Genomic DNA, 18,107 nt, shown 5'->3' with positions numbered 1-18,107 from the left:
CCGGGCGGGCGGGGCGGCGCGCAGGGTGACGCGCGGCGGGCGGAGCGGGGCGCGGTCGGCGGCGGAAGATGGCGCGGTGCGGGTGCGGGGCCGGGCTGTGCTGCTGCTGCTGCGGCGAGCGGGAGAGCCGCACCCCCGAGGAGCTGGTACGGCCGCCGCCCCGCCCTGCCCTCCCTCAGCTGCCCCCTGACCCCCCGGACTCGTGCGTGCCGGCGGAGCCCCTCACGCCGGGTCTCGGCCCGGCCCCACCCGGCTCCGGGGCGCGCCTGAGGGCGGGCGGGGAGCGGTGCTGTAGTGCTGGGCCCCGCGCCTCCGGGCCCGGTGTGGTCGCTTTAGGGTGCTGCTCCTGGCCCGGTCTCTTATCCGATGCTTGTCCCGGCGCCACAGCCCGTTCCCGCCCGGGCCTGGTGCTTCACCGCCGGTGCCGGAGCCCCGCGCTGTCCCCAGCCCGGCCCGGTTCTTTGTCTGGGCCCCGTCTCCCAGCGCCTGGAGCCGCTGCCCCTCGCAGCTCCAAGGGGGAGTGGTCCTGGCGGGGGCTCTCTCTGACTCCAGCACTGCACAGTGCTCTCTTCAAAATTGTTGCCCTGTGCTCCCCTGTAACCCGTTGCTGTGAAGGAAGCGGGATGTGGGTTAGGACTTTGCTCTTGGGAGCTCCTGTATAGAAGTGATGTGTGTTCTGGCTGAGGGACAAGCTGTAAGGTAAGGCCCTTTAGCGTTACCACAAAGTAAGTGGTGGTCTGGTAATCCACACCCTCAATTTATAAGCAATAATGGTATAGGACTTCTGTTATTTTGGCTTTGCTACCAGTGGTCATGACAGCTCTAGATGCATTAGTTCCCTTCATAGTTTCCTTTCCTGCATTTGTTTTGCAGACGATCCTAGGAGAAACTCATGAAGAGGAGGATGAGATCCTTCCACGCAAAGACTATGAGGTGGGGAATTATCTAATCTGATATTAATGTGATAAGAACTGCAGGCAGGTTTTGATCTGTTTGAGTTTGTAACGGGGCAGATACTCAGTGTGGATCATTAGGTTGCATTGGCATCAGCAGAAATACTGAGAGTTGCTTTGCTTGCAAAGAACTGTTCCTCATCTTTGTATGTTTCTGGGGTAAAGCTCTGTGAGTAGGTTGAATGTTTGCTCTCAAGTCAGACTCTTGTTGAGAAAATTCATTTTCAGAGTCTGGTGCATTTTCCTGCGTCTTCAGTGTGAGATTTTTAGGCTCTGGTGGCCTTGTTTTCTGGTGACTACAGACAGTATCTGTAGTTCCATGGTCACAGTTGCCTTTCTACTGTCTGTGTTGTCATGCTGGCTCACAGCAGATCTTCCCATGTATCAGATTCTGCTGCTTACAGGAGGTGTTTGCTTTTTGCATCACTGTCTGGTGGCCCTGAAGTATTTAGAACAGGTGCTGTCACTATGGGTGTGACCAGCCCAGCCTGTTACAGCTTGGCTTGAAAAGGTGAAGATGTGGATAAACCAGTGGAGTTTTGTGAGTGGGAAACTATTGCTGTTAACTCCTTGCTGTGATAAACTGAAGAATTGATATGGTTCATCTGCACAGGAGTTCCTAGCTAGTGTTCCTGTTGCAGTGAGAGGGTGAATACAAAGATCCAGTGTTATCCCCTGCACTGTCAAAGTGGAGACACATAAAGAAGTCTAAAACTGTACAATGTGACTTCTCTAATATGAAGATGTATAAATCAGTTGTGCTTCTGTTTGTTTCACTGTCTCTCTCAGATTGAGCAGTGAAATTGTTCTGTTCTTTCACTTTGTGGTTTTCAGGGTCTGACTGATCTAAATATTTAAATTAAGTTGTTTCCAGGAGTATTTTCTCCTACTGTTGTTTGCAGAATCTACTGTGGGGGTAGCAATGACTTCTGTAGTCTTTAAGAAGGTCCTCTAGACATAATTTTTTTCACAGCCTGTTGCAGCTGATTCTCCTAAACTGACCTTTTTGCATTTCAGAGCTTGGATTATGATCGCTGTATCAATGACCCGTACTTGGAAATTTTGGAAAGCATGGACAATAAGGTAGGACCTTGTTCTTTCATAAGCTAAAACCGTGGAAATTGTCCAGAGAAACTGTGGATTGGAAGTGTTCAAAACCTTTTTATATGTGGCTTTCACCAGCCTGGAAGGAGAAGGTGTGCCTGTCCATGGCAGGGAGGTGGAATGAGATGAACTTTAAGGTCCCTTCCAACCCAGATCATTCTGTGATTCTTGATATGCACTGCAGGAAATTTTATGGAATTTTTTTCTTATTTATGACTGAAATTCTACACGTTCTCCTGGTTTCTCTATTACAAAAAAAAAAAAAAAAAAAAAAAGGAAAAAATAGTGGAGATTTGGAGATCATAGCTCCCAGCATCTCTCATGATCCTGATGTTTAAAATGAGCAAGATGCTGAGTCTTTCAGTTTCCTATTTTCAATTTGCTGTTGCCACAACACAACCTTCTGTTGATTTATCCCTCTGGCTGTTGAGCTGTGGAGCCTAAACCCACCTTCCAGAAAATCCCTGTTTCTTTGTTGCTTTTATTTTACATTTTTTTCCATCCTCTTTCCAAACAGAAAGCCCAGAGATACGAAGCAGTGAAGTGGGTGCTGGTTTTTGCTATTGGAGTCTGTACAGGACTGGTAAGGATCATGCTGTTTGGGGAGTGAGGAAAATTCAGGAGACTAAGCAGGAATAATTTAGAAGTCAGTGGCTAAGGAGTAAAGTTAAGAGGAAGCATTCTCTCTCATGGTGATGAGAGCTTAGTAGTTGGAGTTGTCTTTTGGGAGTTATAGCATGTTGTTACAGACTATTTTTCAGGAAGCCCTTTCTTTTTTTTTTTTTTTTCTGTCAGAACTTGCTGGGTTTTCTTTGTGAACTAGTATACAGGAAAACTTCCAAAGCAAACAACTTAGTCAAAAAGGATGACAGTTGATGGCTGAACTGTGAAAATCAGCTCAGCTGACTGTATACCTCAATTAAATACCAGTTTTCTTCTGTACCCTTAAGTATGTTGAGGATGTTAAAAATGGTGCCAGGTTAGTACTTCAGTGGGTACTAATCAGATGTAGAAGTGCATCTCTTCAGGAATAATGCTAGGATGGATCTGTCCTAGAGAGAGAGGGGGAAGAAATCTGAGTTTTCAGAGCTGCTTTACTCTGAATGATGCTTTTGTCTTCTTCGTTTTCTGTTCTCCCCTGTGTACATATTTCTGGTAGGACTAACTAGAGGGTGCTCTTCATTATTTGTATGTAGAAATGACTGATGGCCATTCTGTCTTTTTTCCCAGGTGGGTCTCTTTGTAGATTTCTTCGTGCGGCTCTTTACCCAGCTCAAGTTTCAGGTGGTACAAAGCTGTATCTTTTACCTTGAGCCTTGCTAGACTCAAGTGACCTTTTCCTTTGTGTTCCCATCTTTTGCTCAGAACAGCTGACTTTCACAATTTTGCCATTGGGCATGTTGTTCATAATTAAGCAAGTTTTCAACTTGCTTATGTAATTCAGCCCTTGAAACCAAGAAATGCTTCCAGTGTCGGGTACATAAGCAGAGACTGAAAGAATGAGTGGTTTCCCTTCTTCCTAATTCAGAGTTGAGCTTTGAAAAGGAAGCCTGGCTTCCTGACAGGTTGTGTTAGCTGCTCTGGCTGGATTAGGAAGCACAGGCTTGGCTCTTGAGGCCCATATATTACCAAGTGATTGTGTGTTGGTGTGATGAATGCTGTTTTCCTTGACCATCCCTGCAGCGGTGGAGGAGTGCACTGAGAAAGGCTGCCTTGCACTGTCCTTGTTGGAGCTGCTGGGGTTCAACCTGACCTTTGTTTTTCTTGCCAGTCTTCTGGTCCTGATCCAAGTAAGACTTCGGTCCATTGCTGCTCCTTACACAACTTTCCTCTCACACATGTCCTTGATATGAAATATCCTTGCTAGAGACACTTTCTGCCCCAAAGCATCAAACTAGCTTCACAGTTCTGTTTGATTTAGCTAAGCAGGGTCTCTTGGTCCCTTGCTCTCTGATGAGAAGTTGTTGGTCAGATATGGAATCAGTGCACCATTGTGTCAGTGTTTCTTTTCTGCAGCCTGTAGCAGCTGGGTCAGGGATTCCTGAAATTAAGTGCTACCTCAATGGAGTGAAGGTTCCAGGGGTTGTGCGTCTGCGGACAGTGGTGTGCAAAGCTACAGGAGTGCTCTTCAGTGTGGCAGGAGGTAAGGAGGGCTCTGATGTGTTGATCTTGTCGGGTGAAGGAGTCACTGAAGGGGAAAAAATGTTTTCTCTGCTTATGTAGGGCACAGAAGGCCCTGCCTTTCCAGTAAAATAGTTCTGGTGATTTGGAGCAGAGTCATGAGCCCTGAGTGCATTTATAGAGTAGAGAATAAATGGAAGGATCTGGACTATCAGGGAAACAGGTGATTTTCTGAGTGGCTAGTCACATGTGACTCTTTGTGGCAGAATCCAAGAGAGAGACCTGAGAATGTTCCAGGACACATTGTCAGGAGCAGCCTGAGAGCAGAAGGGCAGAATAACCTGGAGAGTTCAGAGTCCTTGTAGCAGTTGTTTTTCAGTTATTCCACCCACTTGGAATGCAGAATCTGTGCAAGTCTTTGCAAACATTTGGGGTTGTTGAGGTCAGCACCTCCCTGTGAGGAGCTGCAGGTTTGACACAGAGGGATGTACCATGGCATGGGAGTGGTGAGCTGATCTCTTCTGGCTTTGTCAGCAGGGGAGGGTGGTGGTGGGGAAAGTGCATTCCCTCAATAAGCTCTGTTTTTCCAGGTCTTTTTGTCGGGAAGGAGGGTCCAATGATTCACAGTGGTGCTGTTGTGGGTGCGGGCTTGCCACAGGTTAGTGCTGGCCTGAGTCACGGTCCTGGTCACGGCACTGTTTTGTAAGAGTAAGTTCCCATCTCCTGTGTTTCTAAATCTTTACTTTGTTTGTAGTTACAGAGCATCTCTTTGAGGAAGATCCAATTTAACTTTCCCTATTTCTGCAGTGACAGGTACTGTACCCAGGATGTGGAGGAGGGGAGAGGAGGATGAGTGAGCAGACTTCCCTGGGAGAAGGGTGGCGGGCTGGGGTGAAACAGTCAGTTGTTTTATCAGTTTCTTTCTAGAGTCCTGCAGTTTCATTCTGCAGCAAGACAACACCGGGGTGTCACTCTTCCAAGCTGCTCTGGTCTTCCTGTTCATAGAAGTTCTCTTGTGCTGCTCAGCAGATCTCTACCCAATTCAAACCTTTATTGTGGGTGGTTGAAAGCTCACCCCTTATGATTAGGTTATACTACAGAGAAGGCTAGTTCTCCTGAATGTGAACAAATTATTGCCCTTTTGTTTCTGTAATTCTTTCAAGTGATGCTGGAGTCCATGGTTTGGGATGGTTCCTCACATACTGGGCAGTTGTGTAGTACCAGAATTCTGCTCTGTGTTTGTGCTCTACAGAAAGAGCACAATGCTGGAGCTTAATGAACAAATGGTGGTGTCTGCCATGGCCAGCTTTGCTCTCAACTCTCATTCCTGAATCCCTGGGATATTCCATAAATGGGGATGATCTCTTCCTTTGCAGAACCTAAGCATCTCCAGAGCTCTAATTTGCTAAACTGAGGTTGTTTTTCTCTTCATTTCAGGGATAAAAGGGATTTTGTATCTGCTGGAGCAGCTGCAGGGGTTGCAGCTGCCTTTGGAGCTCCAATTGGAGGCACTCTTTTTAGTTTGGAAGAAGGTTCCTCCTTCTGGAACCAGGGACTTACATGGAAAGTGGTGAGTGGTGATTCTCACTCTTTCTGTGTGTCTCTTCCTTGAGAAGAGGGCTCCCCTTGGTAGGGCTTGTCCATGAGGGCATTCCGATTATCCTGCCTCTTCCTGAGCTGTCTTGGCAGGAGGGAGGTTGCCTGCTCCATCAGTGTTCCAGAACTACTACAGATCAAGGGCAGAGATGAGCCTGGTATTATCTGGAGCTGTGGGACGGCTCTAGGCAGCAGATTTAGTGTACCTGGGAGAGTGGACTTTTGTGCTTGGGCTCTCAGGAGTCTGATCCCTTCCACAGTCAGTTCCTTTGCCCAGGCATAGGTCTCAAGGAGGAGCTGGCTGTGCCAATCTTAATTTTGGGAACCTTTGCTTCCCTCTTTTTTTTTTTTCTATTTTTTTTTCTGTTCCACAGCTTTTCTGTTCCATGGCTGCCACTTTCACCTTGAATTTTTTCCGCTCTGGGATTCAGTTTGGAAGCTGGGGGTCTTTCCAGCTCCCTGGGCTGCTGAACTTTGGGGAGTTTAAGGTAAGATTTACTGTTATTTCCCCACTCTCCAGTCTCTTGTTAGTCCTGTGCTTCTGTCTGTTAGTTTGGAGGGGGTTTTTTTGACACATGCTTGTATTTCAGTGGAAGGAACTTTATACTTGGCTGCAATACATTGATACTCTCAGAATTGTTGCCCTGTGATCTTAGCTACTCAAAATCTCTAGGTGTGGAGACAGAAGTGTTGGTAGGAAACTGCAGCAACTACTGTAATGCTTTTTTTGTACACTTTTCTGCACAGTGCTCTGAGTCTGATAAGAAATGCCACCTCTGGACAGCTGTGGACCTGGGCTTCTTCATTCTTATGGGGATTGTAGGAGGCCTTCTTGGAGCCACCTTTAACTGCCTGAACAAGAGGCTTGCCAAGTACCGCATGCGCAATGTGCATCCCAAGCCAAAGCTGGTCAGGTATATGTGCTCTCGAGTTTCTACAGGGATCTCTGCTCCCAAAGCAAAAGCATCAGTCTAGAAGACCCTTTGAGTAGGATTGGAGGAAATCCCAGACTGGTTTCTTAAAAATCGCTAAATGAATCCTCTATAGAACTTAAAAATGAACACCAGAAACCAAATGTTACAGTCCCTGTAATTTTTTGATGACTTTGGTGGTACAGAGAGAATTGCAATCCCTCTTACCAGGGCAGTGGAGGGAGCGCTTTATCATAAAGGCTGAACAAACCAGAACTTTGTCTCCATGCAGGATTATTTTTGTGTCCTTGTCCAAACTGATGTGATGGAATAGCTGACCTCACTTTTTAAAATCGTATTGGTTAATTAAATCCACAATATCTGTGCTGTTTAGAGAGGGAACTTCTGTGTGTTATTCTGGAAGCAGCTGTTTGTTTGCTCTAGACAGCTCCTAAACACAAAGCCCAGGTTTAAAGAGAAAAATAAGTGTATTTCAGCAGTTAGAAAAGAGATTGAGAGACTGTGCATCACCCTGCCCAGTCCTATCTACCCTTTTACCCTGTAAGGATGTACAGGACATTGTTTCCATGTGAACAGCCTCGTTACTGAACCCTGGGCTTTTCATGTGTGACTGCTGTGTGTTCTCTGGGCAGAAATAGCTTCTTTTTGGGGCAACCAGTTAAAAAGGGGAGCTAAGGCAAGCCCTGGGAACCAAGTCAAAATTCAACTTGATTTCCAGTGTCCCTTGTTCTGATGCTAAGCTATGGTGGCTGCTGCTTCTTGCAGCCTTATCAAAGTCATCTGCAGAGCTGGGACCAGGTTACAGTACTGAGTGTGGCTTCAGTGTATGGTTTCTGTTGTGTCTTTCAGAGTCTTGGAGAGCTTGCTTGTGTCGTTGACCACCACCGTCATGGTCTTCGTGGCCTCCATGGTTCTGGGGGAATGCCGGCAGGTATCTTCCAGCAGGCACAGTGGCAATGACACCTTGAGCCTGCAGGTGAGGGATTTTTACGTGAATATTCTGTTCCCTGTCATATTGTTCACCCTGCAGAGAAGCACAGGCATGCAATGAGCTTTTGACAGCGTGCAGTACATAACAGAACTGCAGTGAGAGCCCATGGAGGGTTGCAGGAGCTTAGGGTAATAATGAAACCTACATTGTGCTTTTGTGCAAAGCAACTCGGGCTCTGAGTCAAGGAGCCCGTTGATGTTGCAGGCTCCATCTCTGCTGTTGATGTTTGGTCTGAACTTCCCAAAGCATGGCTGTCCTGGGGTGATGATAATGGCTAACAGTAACAGAAGTGTTATTTCCATTAGCCCCAAAGGCTAATGTAGAGACAGTGAATTTTAACCCTTTGTGTCTTTTCTGTCCTGCATTAGGATATATCAGAGGATGTAAATTCGAGCATCAAAACTTTTTTTTGCCCAAATGAAACGTACAATGACATGGCCACGCTCTTCTTCAACCCTCAGGAGTCAGCTATCCTGCAGCTCTTCCACCAGGATGGTGAGTAGTTAGGAGACTGCCTCATCCCACACTTAAGCTTCAGAGCTTCATCCTAGCTGGAGCAGCACCACAAGGCTAGCAGCATCTTCAGGCCTTCATGGCTCTGGAGGACTGCTAGTTAAACTGGTGAAAGTCTCTTTGATGGGAAGAAAGGCTTGTTTTTCCTCTCTTTTCACTTACTCATGTCTGCATGTGTGTTTGGACTGGGAGACTCAGTAGCTGTTGTGAGATGAGCCTGCTGTGAGCTGAGGGGTGGATGGTGCAAGACTCTCTCTTGGACAGACATGTGCCCCTTTAGTCATGATTCTTCTTGTGTTGCAGGTACTTTCAGCCCAGTCACCCTATCCCTGTTCTTCCTTCTCTATTTCTTACTCTCCTGCTGGACATATGGGATCTCTGTGCCCAGTGGTCTGTTTGTACCATCACTGCTTTGTGGGGCTGCCTTCGGACGCCTGGTCGCCAACCTCCTCAAAAGGTGCATCAAGTGTGCGTGTGAGGGACATGCTGCAGGTGCACCGTGAGCTCTCAGGCAGGTTTTTCTAATCTGAGGGCTCTGTGCTTTGCTCTAGTTACATTGGTCTGGATCACATCTACTCAGGAACCTTTGCGCTGATTGGGGCGGCAGCATTCCTGGGAGGAGTGGTCCGCATGACCATCAGCCTGACTGTCATCCTCATCGAGTCCACCAACGAGATCACCTATGGGCTCCCCATAATGATCACCCTCATGGTGAGTGCAGGACCCTAGCTCTGGCTTTTTGCAGACTGCTTGAACATGTGCTGGCCATGAATCTTTGTTACTTTCAGGGCTGTCATAAGCCAAGGGGTCTTGCACTTGGAGCAGCAGCTCAGTAGACCTCGTGTTTGCTATGCAGGTAGCCAAGTGGACAGGAGACTTTTTCAACAAAGGCATCTATGACATCCATGTGAACTTGCGAGGAGTGCCTCTTCTGGAGTGGGAAACCGGGATGGAAATGGATAAGTAAGGCTGCTGCTCTTGGCCAGGCTGTGGGTTAGAGTTTGTGGTGGGGATTCTTGCTCAGAACTGTGTTAATGCAGGGGGATGATGCTTCATCTTCAACAAACCTGGTTGCTCTGAGGAGCAACTGTGAGGGCTGCTGTGAAAGGAGTTGTGCACCAGGCCTGCAGCAGGAAAGAGATGCTGAAGCCCTTTCTGAGGGGGTGGATGGATGCAAATCTGCAGGGTGGATTTGGGAAGTTCAGCAAGGAATTTGTGAAAACATTCCGTTGGACTTCGCTTCTTGTGGAATGTCATCTTCTTCCCACCTGTTGTCTCTTCCCAGTAGTGTTTAGAAACTTTATAGTAAGTTAGAACATTTTACCTTTCCTCTAGTGCATCATTGATACAATGTTATGCTATTAAAAAAAATTAAAAAATCAGGTGTACCATTACTGCTGATACCACAGTGAAGGTGAGCACACAGGTAAAAGGAGCCAGCAGAATTTAACTGCAGCAGATTCCTTCAGGATCTTGTTTAGGGACTGGTTTGTTTCCATGTTGTTCATCACCAGCCTTCTGTCACTGATGCGATGCACGCAGCAATTTTGGATTTCTGTTTCTTCAGACTACAAGCCAGTGACATCATGGAACCCAACTTGACCTATGTGTACCCACACACCCGAATCCAGTCCCTTGTCAGCATCCTGCGCACGACTGTCCACCATGCCTTCCCTGTGGTGACAGAGAATCGGGGCAATGAGAGGGAGTTCATGAAGGGAAATCAGCTGATCAGTAACAACATCAAATTCAAGGTAAAGAGTTGCGTGTTTGGTAGGTTGAAGAGTAGAGAGCATTCAGAATGGCCTTGCTTTAGTTATTTAAGCTTTCGGGCAGAATTTGGGTCAGAGATAAGCACCTACTGCAATAGAAAATTTTTAAGAACTCCATTCCTTTGTGTGGGTGATGGTAGAGATGAAAGAGTGGGCTGCATTCCTAAGAGGCAAAAGTTAAGAGGAAAAAGTAATCTGTTTAGCATAGACATGGAAACGTTTGGATTTGCTACTGAATTGCACAGTCCTATTGGCTGTTCTTGCAAGTGCTGCAGCAGCAGCGGCTAATGAACATGTTATGTGGTGGCACAAAGCTATGATTAGTAGTTCATAGTCACTCTCGGTTAACTGTTGACTTGCTTAATGAGTGTCTGAAAATTGTTTGTTGTATCCAGAAGTCCAGCATCCTCACCCGAGCGGGAGAGCAGCGCAAGCGTAGCCAGTCCATGAAATCCTACCCTTCGAGTGAGCTGCGTAACATGTGTGACGAGCACATAGCAACAGAGGAGCCTCCTGAGAAAGAGGATCTGTTGCAGCAGATGCTGGAGAGAAGGTGAGGTCCTGGCAGGCACAAAGGTACAGAAGCAGGGTTTGTTGAGATGTGTTGTAAAGAATGTTTCATACAGTCTCTGTCATTCTATATGTCAGTGGTAACAGTGCTGATATCCATGTTTTAGAAGTGATTTGTCAGGTCTGAGGAGCCAATGCTGTGTCTCACACCTGGGACCAAGTCCCAGGCAAGTGGGTTATGTCCAACTTCTTAAATTTCCTTCAAACACTTACACAGACACATTTCCTTGAGAAGGTGAAGTACCTGGGAAGATTTCTGTAGAAATCAGTGCCCTCTTGTCTGCAAAAATGTGAGAGCTCTGGAAAGCTCACTTATCCCAGCTAATGACCATGATACTGATCCCACTGCTCTGGTAACTGGGCTGAGTCACCAGGCTTGTGTTGATCTTACTTCCAAGTAGAAGCCCAGTCTAGTGAATAATTTTCTACATCAGTGATCGTGACTTTCATGAATGGCATCCTGACCCTAATATTTTTCCATGCTTCACCTTTTATTAGAATCTGAGTAGTTTGGCACTGAAAATTGCTTTAATAGCAAGTGATTTGAAATTGAGTTAGGAGACTGTCCTGTTCTGCTGCTCTGACCACATAATGGCTCTTGACCTCTCTCCCCTATTTTTTTTTTTGGTGAAGTTTTGCTTGTCCCTAGAAGGAGTCCCTGAAGTGTTCAGGGGAAGGGTGCAAAGAGCTGAAATAGCTGCTCTTTTGGGAGTTGGGGTATGTGAAGCTTGTAACACACGGTGTTAAATCCATCACAGATACACTCCTTACCCCAACCTGTACCCTGACCAGTCTCCCAGTGAGGAGTGGACCATGGAGGAACGCTTCAGACCCTTGACCTTCCATGGCTTGATCTTGCGCTCCCAGCTGGTCACCCTTCTTGACCGGGGGGTTTGCTACTCTGAGAGCCAGTCGGTGAGTCTTCCTGTTCAAAAATTGCAGCAGAGACATCCCTGCCTTCTCAGGAGGCTGGGAACAATATTCATGGGCTGCCAAAAATAATATATCTATTTTTACACTTTAAGGAATGCATGTGTGTTTTTAAAGTTGCAGACAGGTAATGTGAATTCTCCCTTGCAGCTCTTAAAGGAAGTTGAAAATATCCCCAGGAAAAGGATAGCCACTGTTAAAAAAGTAATCCAACAGACCTGTTTGTTGCATAAAGCTATGGAGAATATATGATATGGATATATGACATAAAGATATGCAGAACTGGAGTATTGAGGGCAGATATTAAGTGCAAATAGAGCATCCAGCAGTATATACTTTGTGTTTTACTGCTGTGTGTTGAGGTCCTAGCAGAAAAATGTCAGCTGTGTTACTGAGATCAGTGAGAGTATCTGCAGCCCAGCTCCCTCAAGGCTGGTTTCCTGCTGCCCTCCAGTGTCAAGTGCAGATTTGTCAGAGGTTGGGGAGCAGGTCCATTCTCTCTCAGCTAAAGGCCTGCATAGGTTTGGGTAACAGCACCTCTGCAGAAGGTGGGTGTGGGAGGAGTAGGAGTTCTGGGGTAGTGATTAGGAGGCATGGTTTGCTGTGCTGCTAGCAGCTCCTGTGTTGTCTGGAATGGTGACACATGGGTTCAGTGAGGTTTCTTTTAATTGCAGAGTGCAAGTCAGCCTCGTCTGTCCCACGCAGAGATGCTAGAGGATTATCCCCACTATCCAGATATCCATGATCTGGACCTCACATTGCTGAACCCTCGTATGATAGTGGTAAGATATGCACTGCAGTGTGACAGTGCCTCCTCATATATATTTACAACTGTCCAAAGCCTTTAAAAAACATTGAGGGCATGTTTTAATACACTCTTTGGCACAGTGACCAACATCCTGTGCTCCTCAAGCACTCAGCTTTCTCTGCATGTGGAAATCCCCTGCTGAGGTAACAGTGTCCATTGGTGCTTCTAGAATAAGGTGTTGTCTGTCCAGTTTAACTTCTCAACAAACCAAAGCAAAATAATGTCATATTTGTGCAGAAATAGAAGATGACTGCTGCCAAATGCTCTGTCCAGGCATCAGCACCATGGAGGACTTGTAGGAGTGCCATGTTAGTGATTCCCAGAGACATTGAAAATGCCTCTTGTAAATAACATGATTGTTTTTCTTTCTCAGGATGTCACCCCATACATGAACCCATCACCCTTCACTGTCTCTCCAAATACTCATGTGTCACAAGTCTTCAACCTGTTCAGGACAATGGGACTCAGGCATTTACCAGTTGTGAATGCAGTTGGAGAGGTGAGTCCTTGGCTTGGCTTAGCTGAGCAGGAAGCCACAGTGTTTGTGCAACATTTTCCATCTTTGGAACAAGTAAGATCTCTTTTAACATCAAACAGAAATGCTTTAAAGAGATCAGAATAGGATTTTTTTAGGGCCCTGAAGGCTTGATTACTGTGACTTTGTTGGCATCTTTTGTGTCCTAGCCTGTTTCCCCTTTACCTGCAAATAGCAGGATGTGTACCTCTCCATCTCTCCTGTCTCAGGTGTGCAGCCTGTAGAAGTTGTCCTACTTTTCTATCTGTTGAGAGGCCCTGAGCTCATCAGAGGCCACTAATTTGCCTTTCCTTTCACAGCCTTATTCAAGGCCAAGAGCAAAATTTCCTGTATGTTGGGGCAAGAAGTTTTTCTGTAGGAAGGGAATTGTGTTCTGTTTCTCCTCACAGGAGCATCAAAGCAAAGGAGTGTTTAAATGGTCTGTGCTTGACTCACTGTCCCTTTGCCATCTACAGTGCTCAGAAACAGTCAGTAGATGTCAGCAACCTCCTACAACCACTATGAGAAACTTGTTTCCCCTAAGCCTGACCTGGTCTGTGAGGCAGCACTGCTTTTTCTGCCTCAGGGTTCCCCATAGTTTCTCTACAGGGCCTGTGAGTTGCAAACGAAATGTTCGTTTATTCCATTTTAGTACAAGATGCTCTTGTGGTACTAGAGAACAGCTTAGTTCTGAACTCTTTCCATGTGTAAAATCAGAGAGGCATTTCACCAGCTGAAGTGTGTGGTTTGACTTTATCCACAGCAGGCTGGGAGAGGGTCCCTCTTGTCACCTGCCAGTGTGCAGTCACCTCTGAGCTAGTCTTGACCATTTCTGTTTTGGTCTTCAGAGCCTCCTTGTATCTGACAGGAGCTATCTGAAGTCATGCCATGTGGAATACCAGAAATGTCTTGAATGAAGCCCTAAAAGACAGCTTTGTTATTTCCAATTGCAGTTTTTACTTCCTGAAGGATTTTACATCCTTATGCTGTCTGACATGGAAAGGATTTCCCTTGCTAGGCAGAGGGTCCTACTGGTGCCAGACACCCCAGCAATGGTTAAGCTGTTTGTTTGGGTGTAGTTAAATCAGCGTTCTTGCCTGAAGAGTGTGTGTTGGTAAAGGGAGGAAGGTTGTTTCTGTGAATTTCAGCTTGAATCTGCTCTAACTCAGCATTGGTCAAGAGCTGCTCTCAGGTTTCCTGTTTTTGGGGTGTTGATAAGAATGACCACTTTATTATGGATGTCCTTCAGTGGCACATCTCTGATACAGACTTGTATCTTTTCTTCTTTTCTTCCTGTTCAAGGTTGTTGGGATAATCACTCGGCACAACCTGACCCATGAATTCCTGCAGGCAAGACTGAGACAACACTATCAGACCATTTGATGCCCCTGCCCCTCTGTCAGTGTGGCTTCCTCCCTCCTCCAAGCTGGCACACATGCTTGCATTCTGCTTGGACCCCACAAGGCCCAAGACCTCCCGTTTGGCTTCTCACGTGCATATCAAGCCTGGGGAACTGGAAAACATTTTGCTAGCCGGAGAATTAGAGGAGCTGCCTGAGGCCAGAGCTGTTGATTGGCCTCAGGCACTTGGTTTGACAACTCTTGATCCAGGTGTTTCTTCCCCTGTCCCCCAGTTATCTCCTTCCATCAGATGTTGTCCTGACACTGCGTGTTCTGCCATTTTATTTTGGTGTTTTCTGAAGAGTTGGAAAAAAAACCCATTTCCCTCCACTGTGTCCTGGGCAAAGAACTGCAGTATCTTTCCCTTCCTCCTGTGTGACTCCCTTTCCTTCTTCCTCCCTTGTTCCTGCAACTGTTGCCTTATTTGTGTGAGAAGGGAGTTGCTGTCACCACTGAGAGGAGATACTGAAGTTTGCAGATATCAGATGGCTGCTCCCGAGAATGGTTTCTTGCAAAAGCAGTATTGAAAAATCCAGCATTTTGGAAATATGCCTGTCTTTGCAAGTGTTCCCCTTTCCCCATATTTTTTCACTCTGGCTTCATTTGTTCTTAATTTCTCTCCTTCTTTCATGGGGAAATGTTTCTGCTGTGATGTTTTATAGCAGATGACTTGAGAGCAGCTCAGCAGATTCGGAGTTCAAAATGGTTACATTTTAGTTACTGTTTGGGTTTATAAATATTTGTACATTTGTGAACATCTCAGAGAAAGGAGATCTCTTCCGTTAGCTGTTGCTATTATCTCCCTACTGTAAGAGGCTCTTCTGAGATGCTTGGTGGCACTCCACTTTGGCATTCCTGCATTTCTTGGCATTTGTAGGCACTTTGTCCCTGCACTGCTCAAACAGTGAGAGCCTGGGGCACCTTTCCAGCTGGAGTCAGAGACCAGGGAACTCCACATCCTGAGAGCATGGAGAAGTGTTCCTTTGTGGCAGCACATAGAACTGATGGTCTCTGGGCTTGGTTGAATTATCCCTGTGTCATGAGAAGAGTTGCTGTAGTTTCAGGCTGCCATAAGGAGGGATACTTGGTGCTGGTGACTGAGGCAGGATCTCCTGCAGGTGATAAGTGGGGCTGTCTGTGCTCTCTAAATGCTTGGGATAATGTTTGCAACTGCAACAATCTGTAAGGGTAAAATCAGCACTCAGGAGCCAGTTGCAGCCAGTTCAGTGCTTTAGCAGGTACCATCCTGGCCAGCACCTGTATTGTTCCAGCAGGCACCTGCCCTCCTGAGTTCTCTGTGCAGATAACCCTCAGTGGGAAGCCAGTGCTGTGCCTCAGGGACTGCAGAGCTGATTGGCTTGATAAAGCACAGAGCATTCTCTCAGCCAAGAGACTGGGACAAGCTACAGGGGGAATGTATTCCAGAAAAGCTTCTACACAGCTTCTGAGCTCTCCAGTTAACCTGTTGTCTGCCATAAGGAGCTGGCTAGGTGGGAATTGGGACAGAAGGCAGACTTGTTGATTTTCTGTATTTCCTTAGAGCGTAGGAGTTGGCATCAGCTACTACTCTTGATTTGTGAGTTCTTTCCCTGTAAGTAGAGTAAGGATGTTTGTTCTGTCTGGATAGTCTCTGCAGGTGTTGTCTGCAATGCCTGTGTTCCCTGAGCTCTGCTCTTACACTGAGCTGTCCCAGCAAACTTCCAGCACCCATTTTCACTCTCTGAAGCTGGGCTGTAGGTTTGAAATATGCTTATGTTAGGCTACCTTTCATTCAAAGGTTTTTGTGCTCCTGGGTAATTAGGAATCACAGGAATCCTGGTTTTGTGGGATTTCAGATCACTTAGGTGGAATTGGCAATCCTGTACTGTTAGAACACCTGTCAGCAATGTCCCGTGTCTCCCCATGACAAATGTTTCTCCTCTTGCCCATGTTGAGTGAGTGTGTGTGGAAGGGAAGGCTCCTTCTCTTCCTGCACATCAATAAGGCTCCTTAGGTTGTTTGCCTTGAGCTGGTTCTGTTTGATTTCTGTACACAAATGGCAGGGTATTTTGCTGCAGGATGTCTTTGTCATTGCTGCTGAGACTAGAGTTGGGCAATCCAGACAAATCAGGCTGGAGAATTTTATCAAGGTTTTTCTGGGCACCAAATGCTTCCCCATGAGAAGGCATTTTGCCTTCAAACTGTTGGCAGCACTGTCTGCTCTGCCTGGGCATCTTATTCAAATGTTTCAGCTGAAAAACACCCTTTCATTCTTTCGGTAAAGACATTTTCAGTGAGGATGGTGGGTGACCCTGTCAGCTGCTTTAAAGGGAAATCTCAGTGTGCAATTGCTGTTCTGTAGCCTGCAGAAAAGAAATGACAAGTTCACCTGACATTTGAAGATGCAGTATTTCCCTTCTGATGAGGACTGATGCCAAGGGGTTTGTGTTGAATCAGTCTTCTCACACTTCAGTTACTTAATTCCTTTCTTACAATACACTTACTGCTTCTACCCTGGCTCTAGTTGCTAAGTGATTTACTAAGAAACTTAGTCTAACATAGGTGCCAGGAACATTTTAACAGAGCAACACTAAGGGAAAAATAACCCAGAACTGGGTTAGTTCTGATGGCAAGGTTAGGGAGTTAGTCTGGGGCCTTCCTCCTTGCCTCGTGGCTTCCTGTGCAGTGTTAATTATGCAGTTTTGAATTATTAATTACTGTGACCATTCCAATGGTATCAACTTACCTTTCCTTTGGTTTTCTTTTTGCACTGTTTTTTGTTATGAAATGATGTAAGCTAATTCCATGGTGTGTGTATATAAATTGTATTTTTTTTAAATTTGTATGAATATATTTTTATTTGAACTATGGCACTTGGGAAGTATTCATGTAGCTGTAACCTGTCTGAGAGTAAAATGTTCGTGTGTCTCCTTCAGCACTTTCAAGGCCTTTTGATGTTTCTAGTATTGTTTTATTTTTTGCCCTTTATGATAATAAAACTAGTAGAACCTGGCAACATCCAAGAACATGATTTGAGGTAGTTGAGTTTATGTTTATGAGCTGTTGGGATCTAACAGTTTGTACAGGAGGTGCTCTTAGACTGGGCAGAGAGGAGTGGCTGTGATCCCTAAGGCTGTGCCCACTGTAGTTCCACATTTTCACAACAGCTGTTTCAAAGAAGGGAATTGCCATGTTTGATATGGAGCTGAATTGTGCACATTGTGCTGCTTTTCTTACCTGAGAATTCACCTTCTTCCCCATAAGTTAATGAAAGAGGTTTAAACTACAGTGTGTCACCTCTTGTTTTACAGTTGCCTTCTCCAGGGTATGAAGAATCTTAATATCATCTTGAATGTTTATTTAGTTTGTGGCTATCTTTCCTGCTTTGTCCTGCTGTCTGCCTTACAGAAAAGAATTAGTGACAATTTTTGAACTTTCATCTCATGCTTACAAGCCAAAAATGTAAGTACAGTCTTTGAGCACTGTAGAACTATCTGACCCAAAAGTTCCCTGCCGTTCCATGTTTGTGTGCATCAGGGGCTGTTTGTCCAGGATTCATGTAGTAGCTCTCTGAGGCACTCTAACACAGAGTTGGCCAGCAGCTTGTCTGGCTGCTGCCCTCTGCCTCTCCCTTGGTGGGTGTGTAATGCCAGGGAAAGCCTGAGATGGGTAAAACCATCTCTTGGGAGGGAATGGCAGGAAATCTGATTTGAGGAGCTAAAGAAGTGCCACAGAGGTCTTAACTAAGCAAGGAATAGAAAGGACACCCTAGCAGGGGTAGGAAGGAGTCATCAGGGGAAAGGAGTCATCAGGAGAAAGGAAGGATACCCTAGCAGGGGTAGGAAGGAGCCATCAGGGGAAAGGAGTCATCAGGGGAAAGGAAGGATACCCTAGCAGGGGTAGGAAGGAGTCATCAGGGGAAAG

General features: G+C 46.1%; 1 protein-coding gene across 1 annotated transcript; it reads left to right on the top strand.

Annotated features, from left to right (window-relative positions):
• Positions 1 to 8: 8 nt before the first annotated feature.
• On the top strand, positions 9 to 17,199 carry CLCN6 (chloride voltage-gated channel 6). The gene is made up of 23 exons (XM_038159502.1): positions 9 to 146; positions 874 to 933; positions 1,971 to 2,036; positions 2,575 to 2,640; positions 3,288 to 3,354; positions 3,741 to 3,847; positions 4,074 to 4,200; positions 4,769 to 4,836; positions 4,933 to 4,991; positions 5,616 to 5,748; positions 6,149 to 6,262; positions 6,522 to 6,688; positions 7,556 to 7,682; positions 8,066 to 8,192; positions 8,514 to 8,667; positions 8,762 to 8,921; positions 9,067 to 9,173; positions 9,778 to 9,964; positions 10,378 to 10,535; positions 11,311 to 11,467; positions 12,157 to 12,264; positions 12,664 to 12,789; positions 14,107 to 17,199. The coding sequence occupies exons 1-23, from the start codon at positions 69 to 71 to the stop codon at positions 14,185 to 14,187; spliced, it is 2,604 nt and encodes an 867-aa protein (XP_038015430.1). The 5' UTR covers positions 9 to 68; the 3' UTR covers positions 14,188 to 17,199.
• The last annotated feature ends 908 nt before the right edge of the window (positions 17,200 to 18,107 follow it).

Source organism: Motacilla alba, chromosome 21 (assembly GCF_015832195.1).
Source record: "Motacilla alba alba isolate MOTALB_02 chromosome 21, Motacilla_alba_V1.0_pri, whole genome shotgun sequence".
Lineage (NCBI taxonomy): Eukaryota > Metazoa > Chordata > Aves > Passeriformes > Motacillidae > Motacilla > Motacilla alba.
This window is presented reverse-complemented; position numbering and strand designations above follow the sequence as displayed.